This window comes from Podarcis filfolensis, assembly GCF_964270895.1.
Source record: "Podarcis filfolensis genome assembly, chromosome: Z".
Lineage (NCBI taxonomy): Eukaryota > Metazoa > Chordata > Lepidosauria > Squamata > Lacertidae > Podarcis > Podarcis filfolensis.
Window position 1 is genome coordinate 34506999 of NC_139617.1, and position 16094 is coordinate 34523092.

A 16094-nucleotide genomic window follows, 5' to 3' on the forward strand; every position below is an offset into this window, starting at 1 on the left:
ATTCAGCTTTAAAGAGCGGGTTTCCACAGGGAAAGCTCTGGGCAAACAAACACTCAGACACAGAGTATTACATAGCAGACCTCTCTCTGGAAAAAACGGGGCAAAAGGTAGGGCAAAAGGATAAGCCCCAGGTTTCCATGTTCAGACATTACACTAAGCTAATCCCTTCTAGGTTTGTCTAACCCATTGCACAAAGTGGGCAAAAATCAGGCTAACTTAGGATAGGAGAATCTATTAATTCAGTTTATCATTTTTCAATTTACAACAAAGGTTTCACCCATTCTTCCAGTCTTAAGTTCAGTCTTCTACATTTTTGTATCAGTTTGCAATTAAAAAAAGAAAAGGTCCTCATAAAAATTCATCCGTATTTAAGGGTGATTGATCTGTCCATCTTTAAGCCCAGAAAATACTTTTATTCTGAAGATTTCCATGCAGCTGCTTGGTTCCCCCTTGCCCCTACTTTACATTTCTGATGTTCTTAATCATTTCATGACACATTGTTGGGAAAACAAGCAAACAATCTATTTGTAAATGGGGGAAACAATTGCCCATTTCAGCTGTAACCAAGGCAGCTGGGCAGTCCAACCTCCTGAGGTGATTGCAAGACATCCTCTCTGCACATGCCCAGAAGCCTATTTCCCAGGCTAGGCACTGCAGACTGGCCATTAGGTGACATCCACAAACAGAATTAAGTCTGTGACATTAAAAACAACCACCAGCAGTGAACGTTCAGCCTTGAAGGATAATGCATCTGATGCAGTTCATACATTACTGAGGCCTGAGACTTGCAAAATCAAATTCAAGCACATGCTTTGGGGTGGGGGTGGGAGTGCTGTTCCTGTTTTCAGCTGACACCAGCCCACCCCATAACAATGCAAAATTTTTTTGCTCATCTCACAGCTGCAGAACAGAGGTGGCAACGGAACGAGAAACGGTGATGTCACCATCCAGCTCCCTTGAACAATAGCTATGGGCTCATCCAACCACCCTGCGATCTCCTCCTCCACCACCAAGGGGCTACTTGAGCCCTAGACAAGTGGAAGAGCCACTATGCCCCCCCCCGGGGGGGGAGGGCAGCAGCAGATATCCATGCCACTGTGGCCTTGGCTAGATGTTTCAAAGCAGTAGACACGGAACAAGCAGAGTGTCGCCATTCCAGCACTGCCCCACCCCACAGCTGATAGCCAATATCATAGAGTGTGGCAGGCAAAGCAACATACAGAACTGAATATATAATGATAACCAACATGGTGCCCATTGGCCATTGTTGGACTACAACTCCCATCAGCCCTTGCAAGGACAATCCATTCAATTAGGTTAGCCCATTTGCACTGGGGCAGATCCAGTGTTGATTCTCCTTAGAGTAAGCCCACTGGAACTAATGGGCATGGCTAGCTCCAGTTCATTTGCTTCAATGGGTATACTCTGAGTAGGGCTCAGCTGAATGCAGGCTTTTCCAGCTGGATAAATCGGGTTTTACCATAAGTGTCTGCTCATTAAGGTTTTAGTCTTGCTTTAAATTGTGTGTGTGTGTGTGTGTGTGTGTGTGTGTGTGTGTGTGTTTTAAATTATCTTAGATATAAACTGCCCTGATGAGGTGGTGGCTCAGAAGACAATTACAGAGCAAAACCAAGTATAAGTCACTGAGTTCACATCTGCACCTTGCACTTAAAACACATGGCTACCCCCGGAAACTGTAGTTTGTTCAGAGCCCTGGGGACTATAGCTCTGTGACGGGAAAACAGGATTTTTTTTGGCAGGGGGAAACTGTGTGCTTTAAATGCACAATGTGGGCATAACCTAAGAGATGGAGAAAGTGGGTCGCTAGAGGAGCTCTCACCTGGAAGATGTTAGGGATGTGGGTATGATAATGGTCATGCTGCTCATGGTTGAATCTCTGTAATGTGGAGGAGTATTCCGCTTTGCTCTCTTCAGCCATCTGATGGCGGAGCTGAGCTTGCTGCCGTGCCTGGAGGAAAAAGAAAAAGATAAAAGTCTCAGAGACTTGGGTGACCTGGGGAATTAATCCTGTATCATACCACTGGCATGGTGCAGGATGCTTGCCAGATACAGTGCACATTTTGGAGGATTGCCATAGTTCATGTGCCCCCTGTAAACAGTGTTAAAGATAAAATAAAACAATCATTTTTTAAGGCAACCAACTAATCCGCTTTGATTGAGCAGCCTGAATTTGCTGGTATGTGATGGAATCCCTCCTGAAAAGAGTGAGTCCCCCTTTATTGTTAGTCCTTGTTATAGATTACCAGTGGTATGTTCAATTTGATTGCATTTTTATTAATATGAAATGTTTTCTTTATCCTATTGTTTATTACTGTTACAATAATATGCACAGAACATTGGAAGCCGCCTTATACTGCCTTAGGTCCATCAGGTTCAGTGTTATCTACACTGCCTGGCAATGGTTCTCCGGGGGTTTCAGCCAGTAGTACTTGGGAGATGCTGGGGATTGAGCCTGGGGCCTTCTGCATGCAAGGCAGGTGCTCTGCCGCTGGGCCAAGAACCTTTAGGCAAACACTGAAAGGAAAAGACGCCGAGAGAGTGATTCAGCGGGAGTGGAGAAACCCTCTCCTTCCCCCCACTCCCTGCCTGTTTTTATCATTAGTTTATTTTTGAAGCCTCCCTGTGTGTCTGCCTCTCCCGGTCCCTGTCTTGTTTATCTACTCGGAGGCGGAACTACAGTTTTGGCAGGCTGCCTTTTGGTTGAGGTAGAACAACACAGTCTTTTGCTGGAGAAGTGGGAGGAGGGAAAGTCCAGCTAACTTTGAGCTTGGAAATCAAATTTCTGAATTGCTGCTAAGAAGCCTTGGAGATGCCTCACTCCTGAGAGCCCGGGTGGAGAACCTTTTTCATTCTCTTCTGGGCAACCGCCCCCGCTCCGCCCCGCTCAGGGGCCGCATGCCGGTGGTGGGTGGGTCCAGAAGGAGGAGTGGGTAGAGCAATGGATGCAAATTTTACCTCTATACTGTAGGTTCATTTGAACACATTCACACACACATCCCTTTCTAGCAGAGTGAGAACAACGTATGCCACCTTGAGCTCCCTGGAGAAAAAGGTGGGTTAAACAAACAACAAGCACTGTAGCAACCAGATAATTAATCTAATACAAAGACCGATTAATATGCGTCCAAAAGATGCACAATCATACACGTGTGCTACACCCAGAAGTGACTCAAAACGTCACTCAACATATCACGAAAAGGGAGAAATGAGGGTGGAGGGAACAAGGGGCGCTTATATGCACTGTTGACACACAGGGGCCGGGAATGGAACCCCCACACAAAATGATAGTTGACTGTAATTATCAACGCTGGCTGGCTCTCATTGGGCTGGTGGGGCAGAAGGCAGGAAGACCTCCAGTAGGTGGGGCCAGAGCCAATGACAGGCAAAGCCGCTACAGTGGTACCTCGGGTTAAGAACTTAATTCGTTCTAGAGGTCGGTTCTTAACATGAAACTGTTCTTAACCTGAGGTACCATTTTAGCTAATGGGGCCTCCCACCCCCGCCGCACGATTTCTGTTCTCATCCTGAGGTAAAGTTCTTAACCCGAGGTATTATTTCTGGGTTAGCGGAGTCTGTAACCTGAAGCGTCTGTAACCCGAGGTACCACTATATCTGTTTGGTTGTAAGAAAGCAGGCAGGTGGAGGTTGGCTGAGGGAAGGTTGAGGGTGGTGGGGCATAGGGTTGCCAGGTCAGGAGCACTGAGGTTTCAGGGCCAAACCTGAGACCTAGCGGAGGCCCCTGGGGATGTCACAGGGGAATGGGCTAGAGAAGGAGGTTAACTGGGAGAGAGGAAAGGAGGAGGGCAACCCAGCCGCTGCAAAATGTCTCTGTTATAATCTGCAGCCAGCTACTGCCATATTGGACCTAGACTCCAGCTGATGCTAATAATTACACATAAGCTCAGGGGTGCCCTCCTCACTTTTAGCCTCCTTGGGGCTGGTGGTGCAGAAAGCAAGGAGGCCACCAGTAGGTGGCGCCAGAGCCAATGGCAGGCAGAGTCACCTTCTAAGCCAGCAGTTCTCAACCTGTGGGTCCCCAGATGTTGTTGGACTACAACTCCCATCATTCCTGAGCTCTGGCCTTGCTAGCTAGGGATGATGGGAGTTGTAGTTCAACAACATCTGGGGACCCACAGGTGGAGAAAGGCTATATCTAAGCAGTTGTAAGAAGACAAGTAGATAGGGGCTGGCTGAGGGCAGAGTGGGGGGGGCAGTGCACAACATGCTCCAATGGAGCAGCCTCCAACTGATAATTCTGTAGGCGCTCAGAGGCACTCCCTTCACCTTTATCCTCATGTGTTTTTGGCTCTGCTGAAAGGCCTCTGTGGCAGAGACAGGAAGAGAGGGCATCTGGGCCACAGGCGGGAGGAGAAAAACCCAGCTCAGATGCCTGCGGCGAGCAGGGAAAGAGAGCCAAAATGAAACAGATGGGAGAAGAGCTGGGGAGAAAACATTAAGTAGGTTGCACAAAAAGAAAAACAGGAGGCTCCAGGGTGAAAAAATCCTAGCCAGGGCAGGAGTTCGGGTAATGCTAAAACAAAAGGGATTGATAGGGGAAAATATTTGTGCAAAGATTTTCTGGACGGGCTGACAGCAGCCATTTGAATCACATGGAATGGATTGACCCAGTGGGAGCCTTCCTGCAGAGGAGGCACCCTCTGTTGCCTCTTGTGTGGGACCCTGACCTGGACCTTCCATGCCTTTCTCACACAGCCTCTGCCTCTGGGCTTCAGTGGGTGTGATTCTTTGATCATTCAGACGCTTCCTGATACTGCAGAAATACCAGACTGAGAGAAGAGGTTCCCTGCTGCCTCTCTGTATCGGACCTGCCCCAGACCTTCCTTGTCTTTTCCGCACAGCCTCTCCCTCTGGGATTCAATTGATGCTGAAAAAATACCAGCAAGGGGTGGGGAGGGGGAGGCAGCCCTGTTGCTGTTCTGTGTGACTCACAGCTCCTGCTTGAAACCCTGGGAAGGTGCTGCCAGACAGTGTGGAGAATACTGAGCTAGAGACAGACAAGTATAAGGCAGTTCCTTACATTCCCACTGCATTTGACCTTTTCACCATCGAAATCCATGGAGGAGAATTTTGGTGCTCCTCCTCCATAAAGACTTTTGTTCCCCTGAACGTGCTGACAACACTTCCCTCCACCCCAAAATTTATTTGCCAATCGTGTTTTGCCTCTATTTCCATTGGCACCTCACAACTTGAGTTTGCTATTAGAGGGAGTGCAAGAAGAAAGCGCCAAACTGACATTTAGCTGGACTTGGATCCATTTTACAGGTGTTGGAACAAAAGAAGGGGGGGGACAGTCCAATTTAATGTCGTTCAGGTCAGTAAAGTCGGGGGGGGGCGCGTAAAAAGGGAAAGGCTATTTAGCCTGAGTTTCAGAGTGGAATCACATGGTCATAGAGTTGGGACACCAAGGGTCATCTAATCCAAACCCTTGCAGTGCAAGAATCTCAACTAAAACTTCCATGACAGATCAACCCCTGCTTAAAAACCTCCAAAGAAGGAGAGCCCACCATCTTCTAAGGTAGTCCATTCCACTTTTGAATGGCTCTGCCTGTCACAAAGTTATTCCTGAAGTTTAGTTTGAATATTTGTTGTCTGAATAGAGCATGGGTAGGCAAACTAAAGCCCAGGGGCCGGATGCGGCCTAATCGCCTTCTCAATCCGACCCCTGGACGGTCTGGGAATCAGCGTGTTTTTACATGAGTAGAATGTGTCCTTTTATTTAAAATGCATCTCTGGGTTATTTGTGGGGCCTGCCTGGTGTTTTTGCATGAATAGAATGTGTCCTTTTATTTAAAATGCATCTCTGGGTTATTTGTGGGGCCTGCCTGGTGTTTTTGCATGAATAGAATGTGTGCTTTTATTTAAAATGCATCTCTGGGTTATTTGTGAGGCATAGGAATTTGTTCATTCCCCCCTGCAAATATAGTCTGGCCCCCCACAAGGTCTGAGGGACAGTGGATTGGCCCCCTGCTGAAAAAGTTTGCTGACCCCTGGAATAGAGGAAAAGCACTCTGGGCCTCCCCTCAAACTCACCCACTAAATGCTTGGTCAGGAGCTCCCAGAACTGCTGCTGGCTTCTAATGATATAAATAAAAAGCTGCCGAATACCAAGTCAGGCCATTGGTTCATCTAACTCAAGATTGCTTAGGCTGGCTGGCAGTGGTTCTTCAGGGCTGCAGATTTAAACTTGGACCTTCTGCATGCAGAGCAGAAGCTCAGCCCCTGAGCTACAGCCTCTCCCTATGTGATCATAGTTTGTGAGCAAAGAATCATAGAGTTGGAAAGGACCCTGAGGATCATCTAGTCCAACTCCCTGCATTGCAGGAATCAAACCTGCAACTTTGGCATTATCAGCACCATGCTCTAACAAACTGAGGAAGTGAGGCTTGATGAGAGAAAAAACAACCACCCTTTCCTATAACTCCTGTTAGGAACCATCCTTTCCTATAATACCGTCTTGTTGTTCTCGTTGTTCAATTGCAAACTCTGTTTTGTGTTTCTAAGTGTGCCCCTTTTAAAATGTCAGTGCAAGAAGAGACTTGGCTTTATTTATTAACTCCCATTTGCGTCACCTCTCCTCCAAGGAGCTGAAGATGGGGCACAGAGATCTTCATTAAGGGGAAAAGTCGTAGCTCAGAGCACCTGTTTTGCATGCATCAGGTCCTGGGTTCAATCCTCAACAGCTGGGAAGGTCTCCTGCCTGAAACCCTGGAGAGCCGCTGCCAGTCAGTGCAGACAATACTGAGCTAAATGGACCAATGGTCTGACTCAGTTCAAGACAGCTTCCTGCAAGAAGATTTCCTTTCCACCCCCCAGCTTTCCAAAAACTTCAAGAACCGAGTGACCCAATAAGGATATCCAAAGCTCAGGAGCAGCTTTTGAGCTAGTGACGAAGGGAAAAAAGGGAAGATAAATGGGGGCAGGTTCTGAGAGTCTCGTGAGCCGGAGAGAGAGAGGCTGTTTCCCCAAAATGGGCAAAGAATTGAAACGCAAAACAGAAACCTGTGGTCTTGAAAAGGAGAACGGCTGAGAGGCTCATATCCCCAAACTGCCGCCAGCCAGCTTTTGCCGCTCCAGCAGAGTTTAGGAAGCAAAAGTCTTGGAGTTAAATGTTTGCACTTTCAACTTTACCAAGTGCAGATGTGGGGGAGGAGGCGTTAAGGTGGATGGGAACGTTTCCCAAGACACCCATCGTAAAGGCCAGGAAGTGGGCTGTGCAGATTCCTGAGAAGCACCAGCCCCAACAATTTGGAAGCTGTGTGCTCCCCGCTGACAGCTCAGGGTCAGAGCATCTGCTTTGCATGCAGAAGGTCCCAGGTTCATTCCCAGACACCTGCAGGCAGGTTTTACTGTTTTGGAGACAGTGATTTTGTTAAGATTCATCTGTAAATGCAAATTTAAATGCTGGGTTAGATCAAACGTTCATCTACTTCCCCCATCTGTCTCCTGTCAATGTCTAGCCAGATACCCTTGGAGAACTCAGAGGAAGGGCAAAACTGGAAACAGAATTTGCCTGCCACTGGCTTCCAGCACCTGGTGATCAGAGGCATCATTGGGAAATAAGCAACTCAGGAGCATTCATTGCAACATACTATACTTAGGACTGCCTCTGAAGGAGTCTGGGAAACTTTAGCTGGTGCAGAATTTGGTGGTCAGGTTGCTCACTGGGCCAAGACAGCTTGAGTATGTAACACTGATCCTTGCCCAACTGCCCTGACTGCCATTTAGTTTCTGAGCCCAATTCAAAGTGCTGGTTTTGACCTATAAAGCCTTAAATAGTTCAGGACTGCAATACCTCAAGGACCGCTTCTCCCCATGTAAACCATTCCGACTCTTTGTTCAACATCTGAGGCCCATCTGCATGCACCTCCTCCATGTGATGTATGAAGGGAAGCAACACGAGAATAGGCCTTTTCTGTGGTGGCTCCCTGTTTGGGGAATGCTGATTAACATTTTAAATATATTTGCGGGAGGAGGGTTATTGGTTTGTTTCTGTCATAGTTCTTTTTTTTATTGAACTGCCCTGTGATATTTGGGTGAAGGGCAGTTTACACAATTAATTAATTAATTATACTGCCTTCAACTGTGTAGGCAAAGCATAGCCATCAGGGCTAGCAGCTACTGACAGCCTTATCTTCCTCCATGAATTTGTCCAATGTTTTTTTAAAGCCATCTTGGTTGATGGGAGTGAGTTCCATAGTTTAACTATGAACTGAGTGATGATGTACACAGGAAAAACTTGCCCCGCCTTCCGCTTAATTTACCCACTCGGGCAGGTGGAATGACTCACAGCTCTTAATTAAGCAAAAAAGAAGAAACAAATACATAATTCAAACAAACACATCACTTTTGGACAATGTTGGCGCTCCCCAGAGATGCAAAGAAATATGTGTCTACACACCTAAGGGAACAATATACGCTCTACTAAAGTAATCAAACACATGGAGAAGCAAGCTAGGGTGTCACTTCCAAAAACGGGCTCAGACAATACGCAAAGTAGGTCATCAAGCCGGTGGAGAAAAACAGCAGCCGCCTCTGAATGAAGCCAGCAAGAGATCTGGTCTCAGGGCCAGGAAGTCTTTGGGAATGTGGAGGGTGAGAGAGCCAAGCAAATAAAATCTGTACTGAGCTAGACACCATAAAGAAGGCTGGTCGCCGAAGAATTGATGCTTTTGAATTATGGTGCTGTAGGAGAGTCTTGAGAGTCCCATGGACTGCAAGAAGATCAAACCTATCCATTCTTAAGGAAATCAGCCCTGAGTGCTCACTGGAAGGACAGATCCTGAAGCTGAGGCTCCAATACTTTGGCCACCTCATGAGAAGAGAAGACTCCCTGGAAAAGACCCTGATGTTGGGAAAGAGAAGGGGACGACAGAGAACGAGATGGTTGGACATTGTTCTTGAAGCTACGAGCATGAGTTTGACCAAACTGCGGGAGGCAGTGGAAGACAGAAGTGCCTGGCGTGCTCTGGTCCATGGGGTCACAAAGAGTCGGACACGACTAAACGACAACAAAATTATTTTAGAACCATGAGGACTAGGACCTTCCAGGACTATAGGGCATTGGCAGAGCATCTCCTTTGCAAGCAGAAGGTCCCAGGAGAGATGAGAATGTCCCCTGCCTGAAGCCCTGGACAGTTGCTGCCGGTCAGTGTAGACAATACTGAGCTAGATGAACCAACAGTCTGACTGATGAACTAACAGTCTGAAGCTGTTCAAGGCAGCTTCCTAAAAAAAAAAAAGGAACTACTTTTTTCCCAACTGTCTAAAAACTTCCTAAATAAACACAAGGGGGGGTGGAGAGAGGGAGAGAGGGAGACAGAGAGAGAGAGAGAATGATTCTGTTGCATCATCCTCTGGAAGCTGAGCGGCTTCTGAGTTATGGCTAAACTACCCCCTCCAAGCTTCCCTCCTCCTGCTTGCCTCCCCCTCTTCCCCCAAACTATCACAGCAGTCCCTTGATTAAACAATGTCCTATTCTGCACTTGCGAATTATGTAAGGATGAGCCCCACATCACATGCTTACGGCAAAGCACCCAAAGGGAGGCAGGCAAATACAGCTCTCTCTGTGTGTAGTTCCTATTTTATTGGCCCATCATTCAGAAGTGGCTACTGGCATGGCTAGTTGCACAAGCCTGGAGAACCCCAGTGATATATAAACATTTTTTTTTTCATTTTATAATGTACATAGGACACAGAGAAGAGTTATAATAGCAGATAAATCACAAAATCATAGAACTGCAGAGTTGGAAGGGATGCCCAAGGGTTATCTAGTACAACGAAGGAATCACAGCTAAAGAATCGAGGGCAAGTGACCACCCGATCCTCTGCTTAGAAACCTCAAATGAAGTAGAGTGCTTATCTTTTAATGCTAATTAAAAGATGGAAAAACCTATAAAATAGGCTTGCGGAGTACAGCCCGTTGCATGTGGGGTTAAAATAACCAAGTCTAGAACACCAGCGTTATCAAATTATCAAGTCAAGTTCCAGATTTTTATCTTCCTTCTTCTATTTTCCTTGGTTTCCTCTGCTCTGGGCCATTATTGGGATTATACATGAATGTGATGACTGGGCTGGTGAAGGACCCTGTGTGTGAGGCAGGCAAGGGAGGATCTCCCAAGGTGAGAGGCTGGGAGAAGAAGGGGGAGCTCCCAGGTGAGAGATGGGAGGGTCCATCCCTTTCTGTGGGTGACAAGGGTTCAGAGCTACCTCTGCATTTTCCTTTTTTCCCCAGTTTTTGTTTTTATTTAGTTTGTTTTTTATTGTATTATGCAAAAAACCTTAATAAAATCTTATGAAAATCTAGTTCCAGATTTGCCAGGCTTGTGACAAGGGCTGTCTTGAAAATAATGGCTCCGTTGTCTATGTTGTAAAGGAATGTCTAATCCTATAGAAAGCACCTGGAGGTTCTAGTCCTTGTCAAAATCTCAAAATCTGCAGAGTTTTCTCCATTATAGCTACATTCCAGATTGAGTGGCACCAAGCACACAGTGTAAGTTTTGGGCTGTTTTCCATTCAGTTGCTATTACTATTTGAGCTGCCAAGATGATACATAAGACCAATTCATTGGTATCTCAGAAAATATTCAGTGAATTTTTGGACAACGAGCAATTGTTTCTTTGGCATTATTTATAATTTCTGACAAAATTAAATGCCAAAACACAGGCCACTGTTTTGATAGCTGTGATGCTCCTTGGAATGACAATCTGCTGTGGTACAGCTTTGTATTTGGGGGTGGGAGAGATTCTGGCAATTTTAAAGCTGGCAGCGAACAACACAGGCTTACATTTAGGGTGTGGGGAGCAGAAGTGCCCCCCCCCCGCTTTGCATTTCAAAGAAATGTGGTGAAATAGGAGGAGACTGGTTTGTATCTAGTTGCTGGATCCCCAGCAAGCCAAGAATTTAACAAAGGGAAAGACATGTCCATATTGGGACGTACAGGCAGCTCTCGCTATCCAAACACTTGTTATATGAAAATTCACATATCCAAACACAAGGAATTAGTACCCAAACCTCCCTATACATCGCAGATTCAGATATCCAAACAGGCAGACCTGCATGTAGTACTGTAAACTAATAAGCAGCCTTAAACAAGCCTTACTTTTTCATGTTTTGCTGGTTTGTGGCAGCTGTTTCACCAGATACGCCTGGGGTTGGGGAGGTCGGACAGAGGAGAGAACATTTATTCTCTCCCTGTTTGCCTTTTGCAGAGGGTTTTCCATATTTCAATTTGGCCATTTTGGGGTCAAAATTCCATGGTCAGTGGGGAGTAATGTGGGCCTTAGTGAAGGTCACTGAACCACAATACAGTGGTACCTTGGGTTACAGATGCTTCAGGTTACAGACACTTCAGGTTACAGACTCTGCTAACCCAGGAATAGTACCTCGGGTTAAGAACTTTGCTTCAGGATTAGAACAGAAATTGCGCAGCGGCGGCACGGTGGCCCCATTAGCTAAAGTGGTGCTTCAGGTTAAGAACAGTTTCAGGTTAAGAACGGACCTCCGGAACGAATTAAGTTCTTAACCCGAGGTACCACTGTACTGAAATGAAACCCCCATGTCCAGAGGCAGTCTACCTTAGCAAGAAGGGCAGCCCTACCTGGAGATGCTACCAGGGATTGAACCTGGGACTTCCTTCATGCAAAGCAGACCCTTTATTCTTGAGGTACAGCCTAAAATTAATAACCTAGTCCTCATGGTTCTGAATAATTTGAACAAAAACATAGGCATATGCACCCCGACACCCGCTTTGACCATGGAGGCCATCCATCGACAGCCCTCTCCTCCATGAGGTTGCCCAACCCCTTTTAAAGCCATCTAAGTTGTGGCCATTATTGCCTCCTATGGCAACAAGCTTCACAGTTTAATTAAGTGCTGCATGAATAAGTCCCAAATGCTGCAAGCTTTCCTCACAGGGGGACAAATGCAGCTACATGCCTTCTGGAATTTGCTCCTCCAGAAAAGTTATGGAGATTAGCCCTTGTTGCAGTTTATTTCTAGCTGAGAAGAGCACCCTGGCTATTTTTAGCAAGCCATGTCTGAAATATCGAAATTCCCAGAGGAGCGCTATGGATGCAATCACCAGAAACGGACCTGGCTTTCTCAAAATCAGCAGTAACCAACACATACTGGAAGTTATCTGTTTCGCAAGTGCTCAGTCCGTTTGGGAGCTCAGTTAGGTATGAAGCTTGTGTGTGACTTTCTTTTAACACAGCATTGGGGCAACTTCTGTCTCTGTGAGGACAGTGAGATGATAGCTAAGACCTCTGTTCTGACAGCCAGTATGGTGTAATGGTTGGGAGAGGCCAGGGTTCAGCTTACTGGGTGACCCTGGGACAGTCACTGCCTCTCAGCCTGCTCTACCTTATAGGGTTGCTGTGGGAATCCATTGAGAAGGGGGAGAGTATTTACGTCACCTTGAGCTCAATCAATCAATAAAATATACTAACAGTTGTTGTGATTCCAATTTAAAGCAGTATCATACAACTTTCAACAGTCATGGCTTCCCCCAAAGAATCCTGGGTGCAGAGAGTTGATAGGAAGCCCCCTATTTCCCTCACAGAACTACGACTCCCAAATAGTTTATAACATGTAATCCCTCTTCGCAGAAAATTCCCAAATCTCCTGCCTCCATTTTTTTTTGTTTACCTTTTCGACGTCTGCTTTTGTTACATTGATATCGGCGTCCATCTTTTCGAAATACTGCTGTGCCCTGTCCGCTTCTTTGCAGTCCCTTTCAAATCTTCTTTTACTCTGTTAAGGGAAAGGCAGTGTTGCGTAGCGGTTAGAGTGCCAGACTAGAACCTGGGAGATCAGGGTTCGAATCCCATCTACTAGGCCATGAAGTTTGGGCCAGCTGGGTGTGACCTCTCAGTCTAACATACCTCACAGGGTCATTGTGGGGATTAAATGGGGAGGAGGAAAACTATCTAAGCCACCTTGAGCTGCTTGGAGGAAAGGTGGGATACAAATGTAAATAACAATAACAATAATAATAATGGAAGGGAATAAGGTTTGAGCAAGGAATTCCCTGTCTCTTGACATCAGGCATTGCTGTACCCTTTAAAAAAAAATGTTTTGTTTAAGCAAGCTTATGTAGAAAGCTATGTGTTTTAATCTCTTTTCACTAATTATCTTTTCACTAATTATCTTTGGAATGCTTGAAATGGACTTTCAATTATGATTTTGATGTTTTGCTCCTCACATAAACTGCAATCAAGCAGTATATAAATGTAGTGAAATAAAGAATAAATAAAATAAGATATGGCTCAGGAGCACAACACATAACCCACTTGACTTGCCTCTTCTGGAAAGAATGTTCCTGGACCTCGTGGAAATTGTCTGAGAACCTTCCTTGTGTGAAATCCCTGTTGTCAGAAACCCACCATTGTCAGGAGGGTTGTTTTTTTTCAACTCACCGATTCAAGCTGCTTCCAGCAAGTTTCGATGTGCTGCTGAGCTTTTCTGCCGTCATGAAAGTGCTGTTGTAAAACCATAGCAAAGAGTTATTAAGGAACTGTACTGAGACAAAAACGTATGTACACCTGTTTGCCCTATATTTATTACATTTAGACATATGATATGCAACAGTTACACAAAATGAGATTTAAAATAAAACTGTATACACTCAGATAAATGTTTCTCAATATATTATCAAGTTGTGTTAAATTATGTTTAATAATGTATATGCTTAGATTTTTGACCATTAATAAAAGGTTATTTTGAATCAATAACAATGTTAAGTTATAGGGGTTTATAGGAATTTATAGGGAGTAAGGAAGAAAATTAAAACATGTTTCATGCAAGTCAAACTACGGTGTAAACTATAGGTACTGTTCTGCTGTATGCCTCATGGTTCGTATAATCAATAAAATAATACCAAACTGCATAAAAATAGCCATGTTTCTTTTGGCCTCTTGCTAATTTTAATTTTTGTGTCAGTTTTTCCAATAATGCTGTAAACCAAATTGCATTTTATTATTGGTCCACGGTTAATAATTGCAATGATTTCCATGTCCTGGCAATGGTTGTTCTTGTAGCGGTTAATAAATGTGTTATGAGCTCTTTATTTCCAGTTTGCAGCATATCATGACTATACAAATGAAGTAGAGCTAGTCCTGAAGTAATCGGAAATGCTTTTAATTAAAAACATTTCTGTAAATACATTTTAACAATATATTTATATTTTTGGACACTATCACCACATATGCTGATATGTCCTTGTAATGGGACATCCTCTCGAACACATGGGATAACTGTTCGATTTGATATAAAATAGGCGTCTTTATGTAAAGTACAATTATACCTCGGTACTTGAACGGATTGGCTCCTGAACAAATCGGCTCCCGAACGCAACAAACCTGGAAGTAAGTGTTCCAGTTTGCGAACTTTTTTGGAAGCCAAATGTCTGACACTGCTTCCGCAGCTTCCAATAGAGTGCAGGAAGCTCCTGCAGCGAATCGGAAGCTACGCCTTGGTTTTCGAATGGTTTCAGGAGTCGAACGGACTACCGGAACAGATTAAGTTTGAAAACCAAGGTACCACTGTACCAGTTGTGCAAAATTTTAAGTGCTCTTTATTTTGTTGTTGCCCATATAGATTTATATAGTGCTTTTACCCATAGCCTCTTCTTCGATTTTTTAATTCCTGTTCAATTCCCACAGATTCCAAAATTTTGCTGAGGGCAAAATGGAACCTCTATAATAGATTTATACAAATATGACATTAATCCTTTTGTTATTATATTTTCTTGAACAAATATTTTTTCATATATTTTTAATTGTCTTATGGCTTCATTTTTAACCTGAGAATTTGTTTAAAAGGACTTTAACTGGTGACCTAATGGCCATGGTATTTCATTATTTCATTATTTTCATTATTTCAATACTTTCATTATGGAAAATGGAATATTATGAAATATGTATGAGCATTATCATTTTATGCAACGGTATTATTTTTCGAATTAAAAAACAACAACAACTAAGTCAGTCCAGTGGTACCTCAGGTTACAGACACTTCAGGTTACATATGCTTCAGGTTACAGACTCCGCTAACCCAGAAATAGTGCTTCAGGTTAAGAACTTTGCTTCAGGATAAGAACAGAAATCGTGCTCCGGCGGCGCAGCGGCAGTGGGAGGCCCCATTAGCTGAAGTGGTGCTTCAGGTTAAGAACAGTTTCAGGTTAAGAACGGACCTCCAGAATGAATTAAGTTCTTAACCTGAGGTACCAGTGTATAACCCACCTATTTCTATATTCCCAGTCATAGAATCATAGAATTGTAGAGTTAGAAGGGACCCAAAGGGCCGTCTAGTTCAACCCCGGGCCTTAGTTTGCCTACCCATGCACTATACAATGCTCTTAAAATTTAAGGAGGAGGAGGAGGAGGAGCAGCAGCAGGAGAAGGAATGCATTGCAATGATCAGTGAAGATCTCCCCGTGTTGCCTTTCAGCTAGGTCTATTATCATCTGTGCATGTACATGGACAAATGATTTGGAGTACAGTCATACCTCGGGTTGAAGTAGCTTTGGGATGAGTATTTTCAGGTTGTGCTCCGTGGCGACCCGGAAGTAACAGAGCACGTTACTTTTGGGTTTCGCCGCTCGTGCATGCGGATGCTCAAAATGATGTCACGCGCATGCGCAGAAGCGGCGAATCACGACCCACGCAGATGCGGGTTGCGTTCGCTTCAGGATGTGAACGGGGCTCCAAAACGGATCCCATTCACATCCAGAGGTACCACTGTACTGCAATTATCTTCTGAAGTTCCATTGTATGTAACAGAACTTGCGCCCCATTCTGTTGAAACTGGAGCCCCTTATGTTTTCAATGTCCCTAAACACTTAGCTTTGGAGCAAGCACAACTCCTCAAGTGTCCTTTCTACCCACCTTTTCCAGAGTGACCCTAGGAGCCCATCCTCAGTGGCTGACTCACCTCCTTTCAATTCTGATGGGCTCCAATGACATATTAATTGGAAAGCTCTAGGAGGCAGGGACCCAGCTTCAGAAACAGCAATGGGTCTACGACCCTAGACCACTACACCTCTGCCTCCAGAT

The 16094-nt window shown here is 44.9% G+C and overlaps 1 protein-coding gene across 29 annotated transcripts in view; it reads right to left on the reverse strand.

The window, feature by feature from the left end:
- The window catches only part of FNBP1 (formin binding protein 1), a 118403-nt gene that overhangs the window by 37233 nt on the left and 65076 nt on the right, over positions 1-16094 (reverse strand). For all 29 annotated transcript variants that reach the window (XR_014543836.1, XR_014543837.1, XR_014543838.1 and 26 more), the window contains exons 5-7: positions 13458-13520; positions 12688-12792; positions 1841-1969 (exon numbers count right to left, since the gene is read on the reverse strand). Coding sequence is in view for 21 of the 29 variants with exons in the window: in XM_083596362.1 (XP_083452488.1) it covers positions 1841-1969; positions 12688-12792; positions 13458-13520 (297 nt within the window). In the remaining 8 variants the exon portion in view is untranslated. The remainder of the gene's footprint in view (positions 1-1840; positions 1970-12687; positions 12793-13457; positions 13521-16094) is intronic.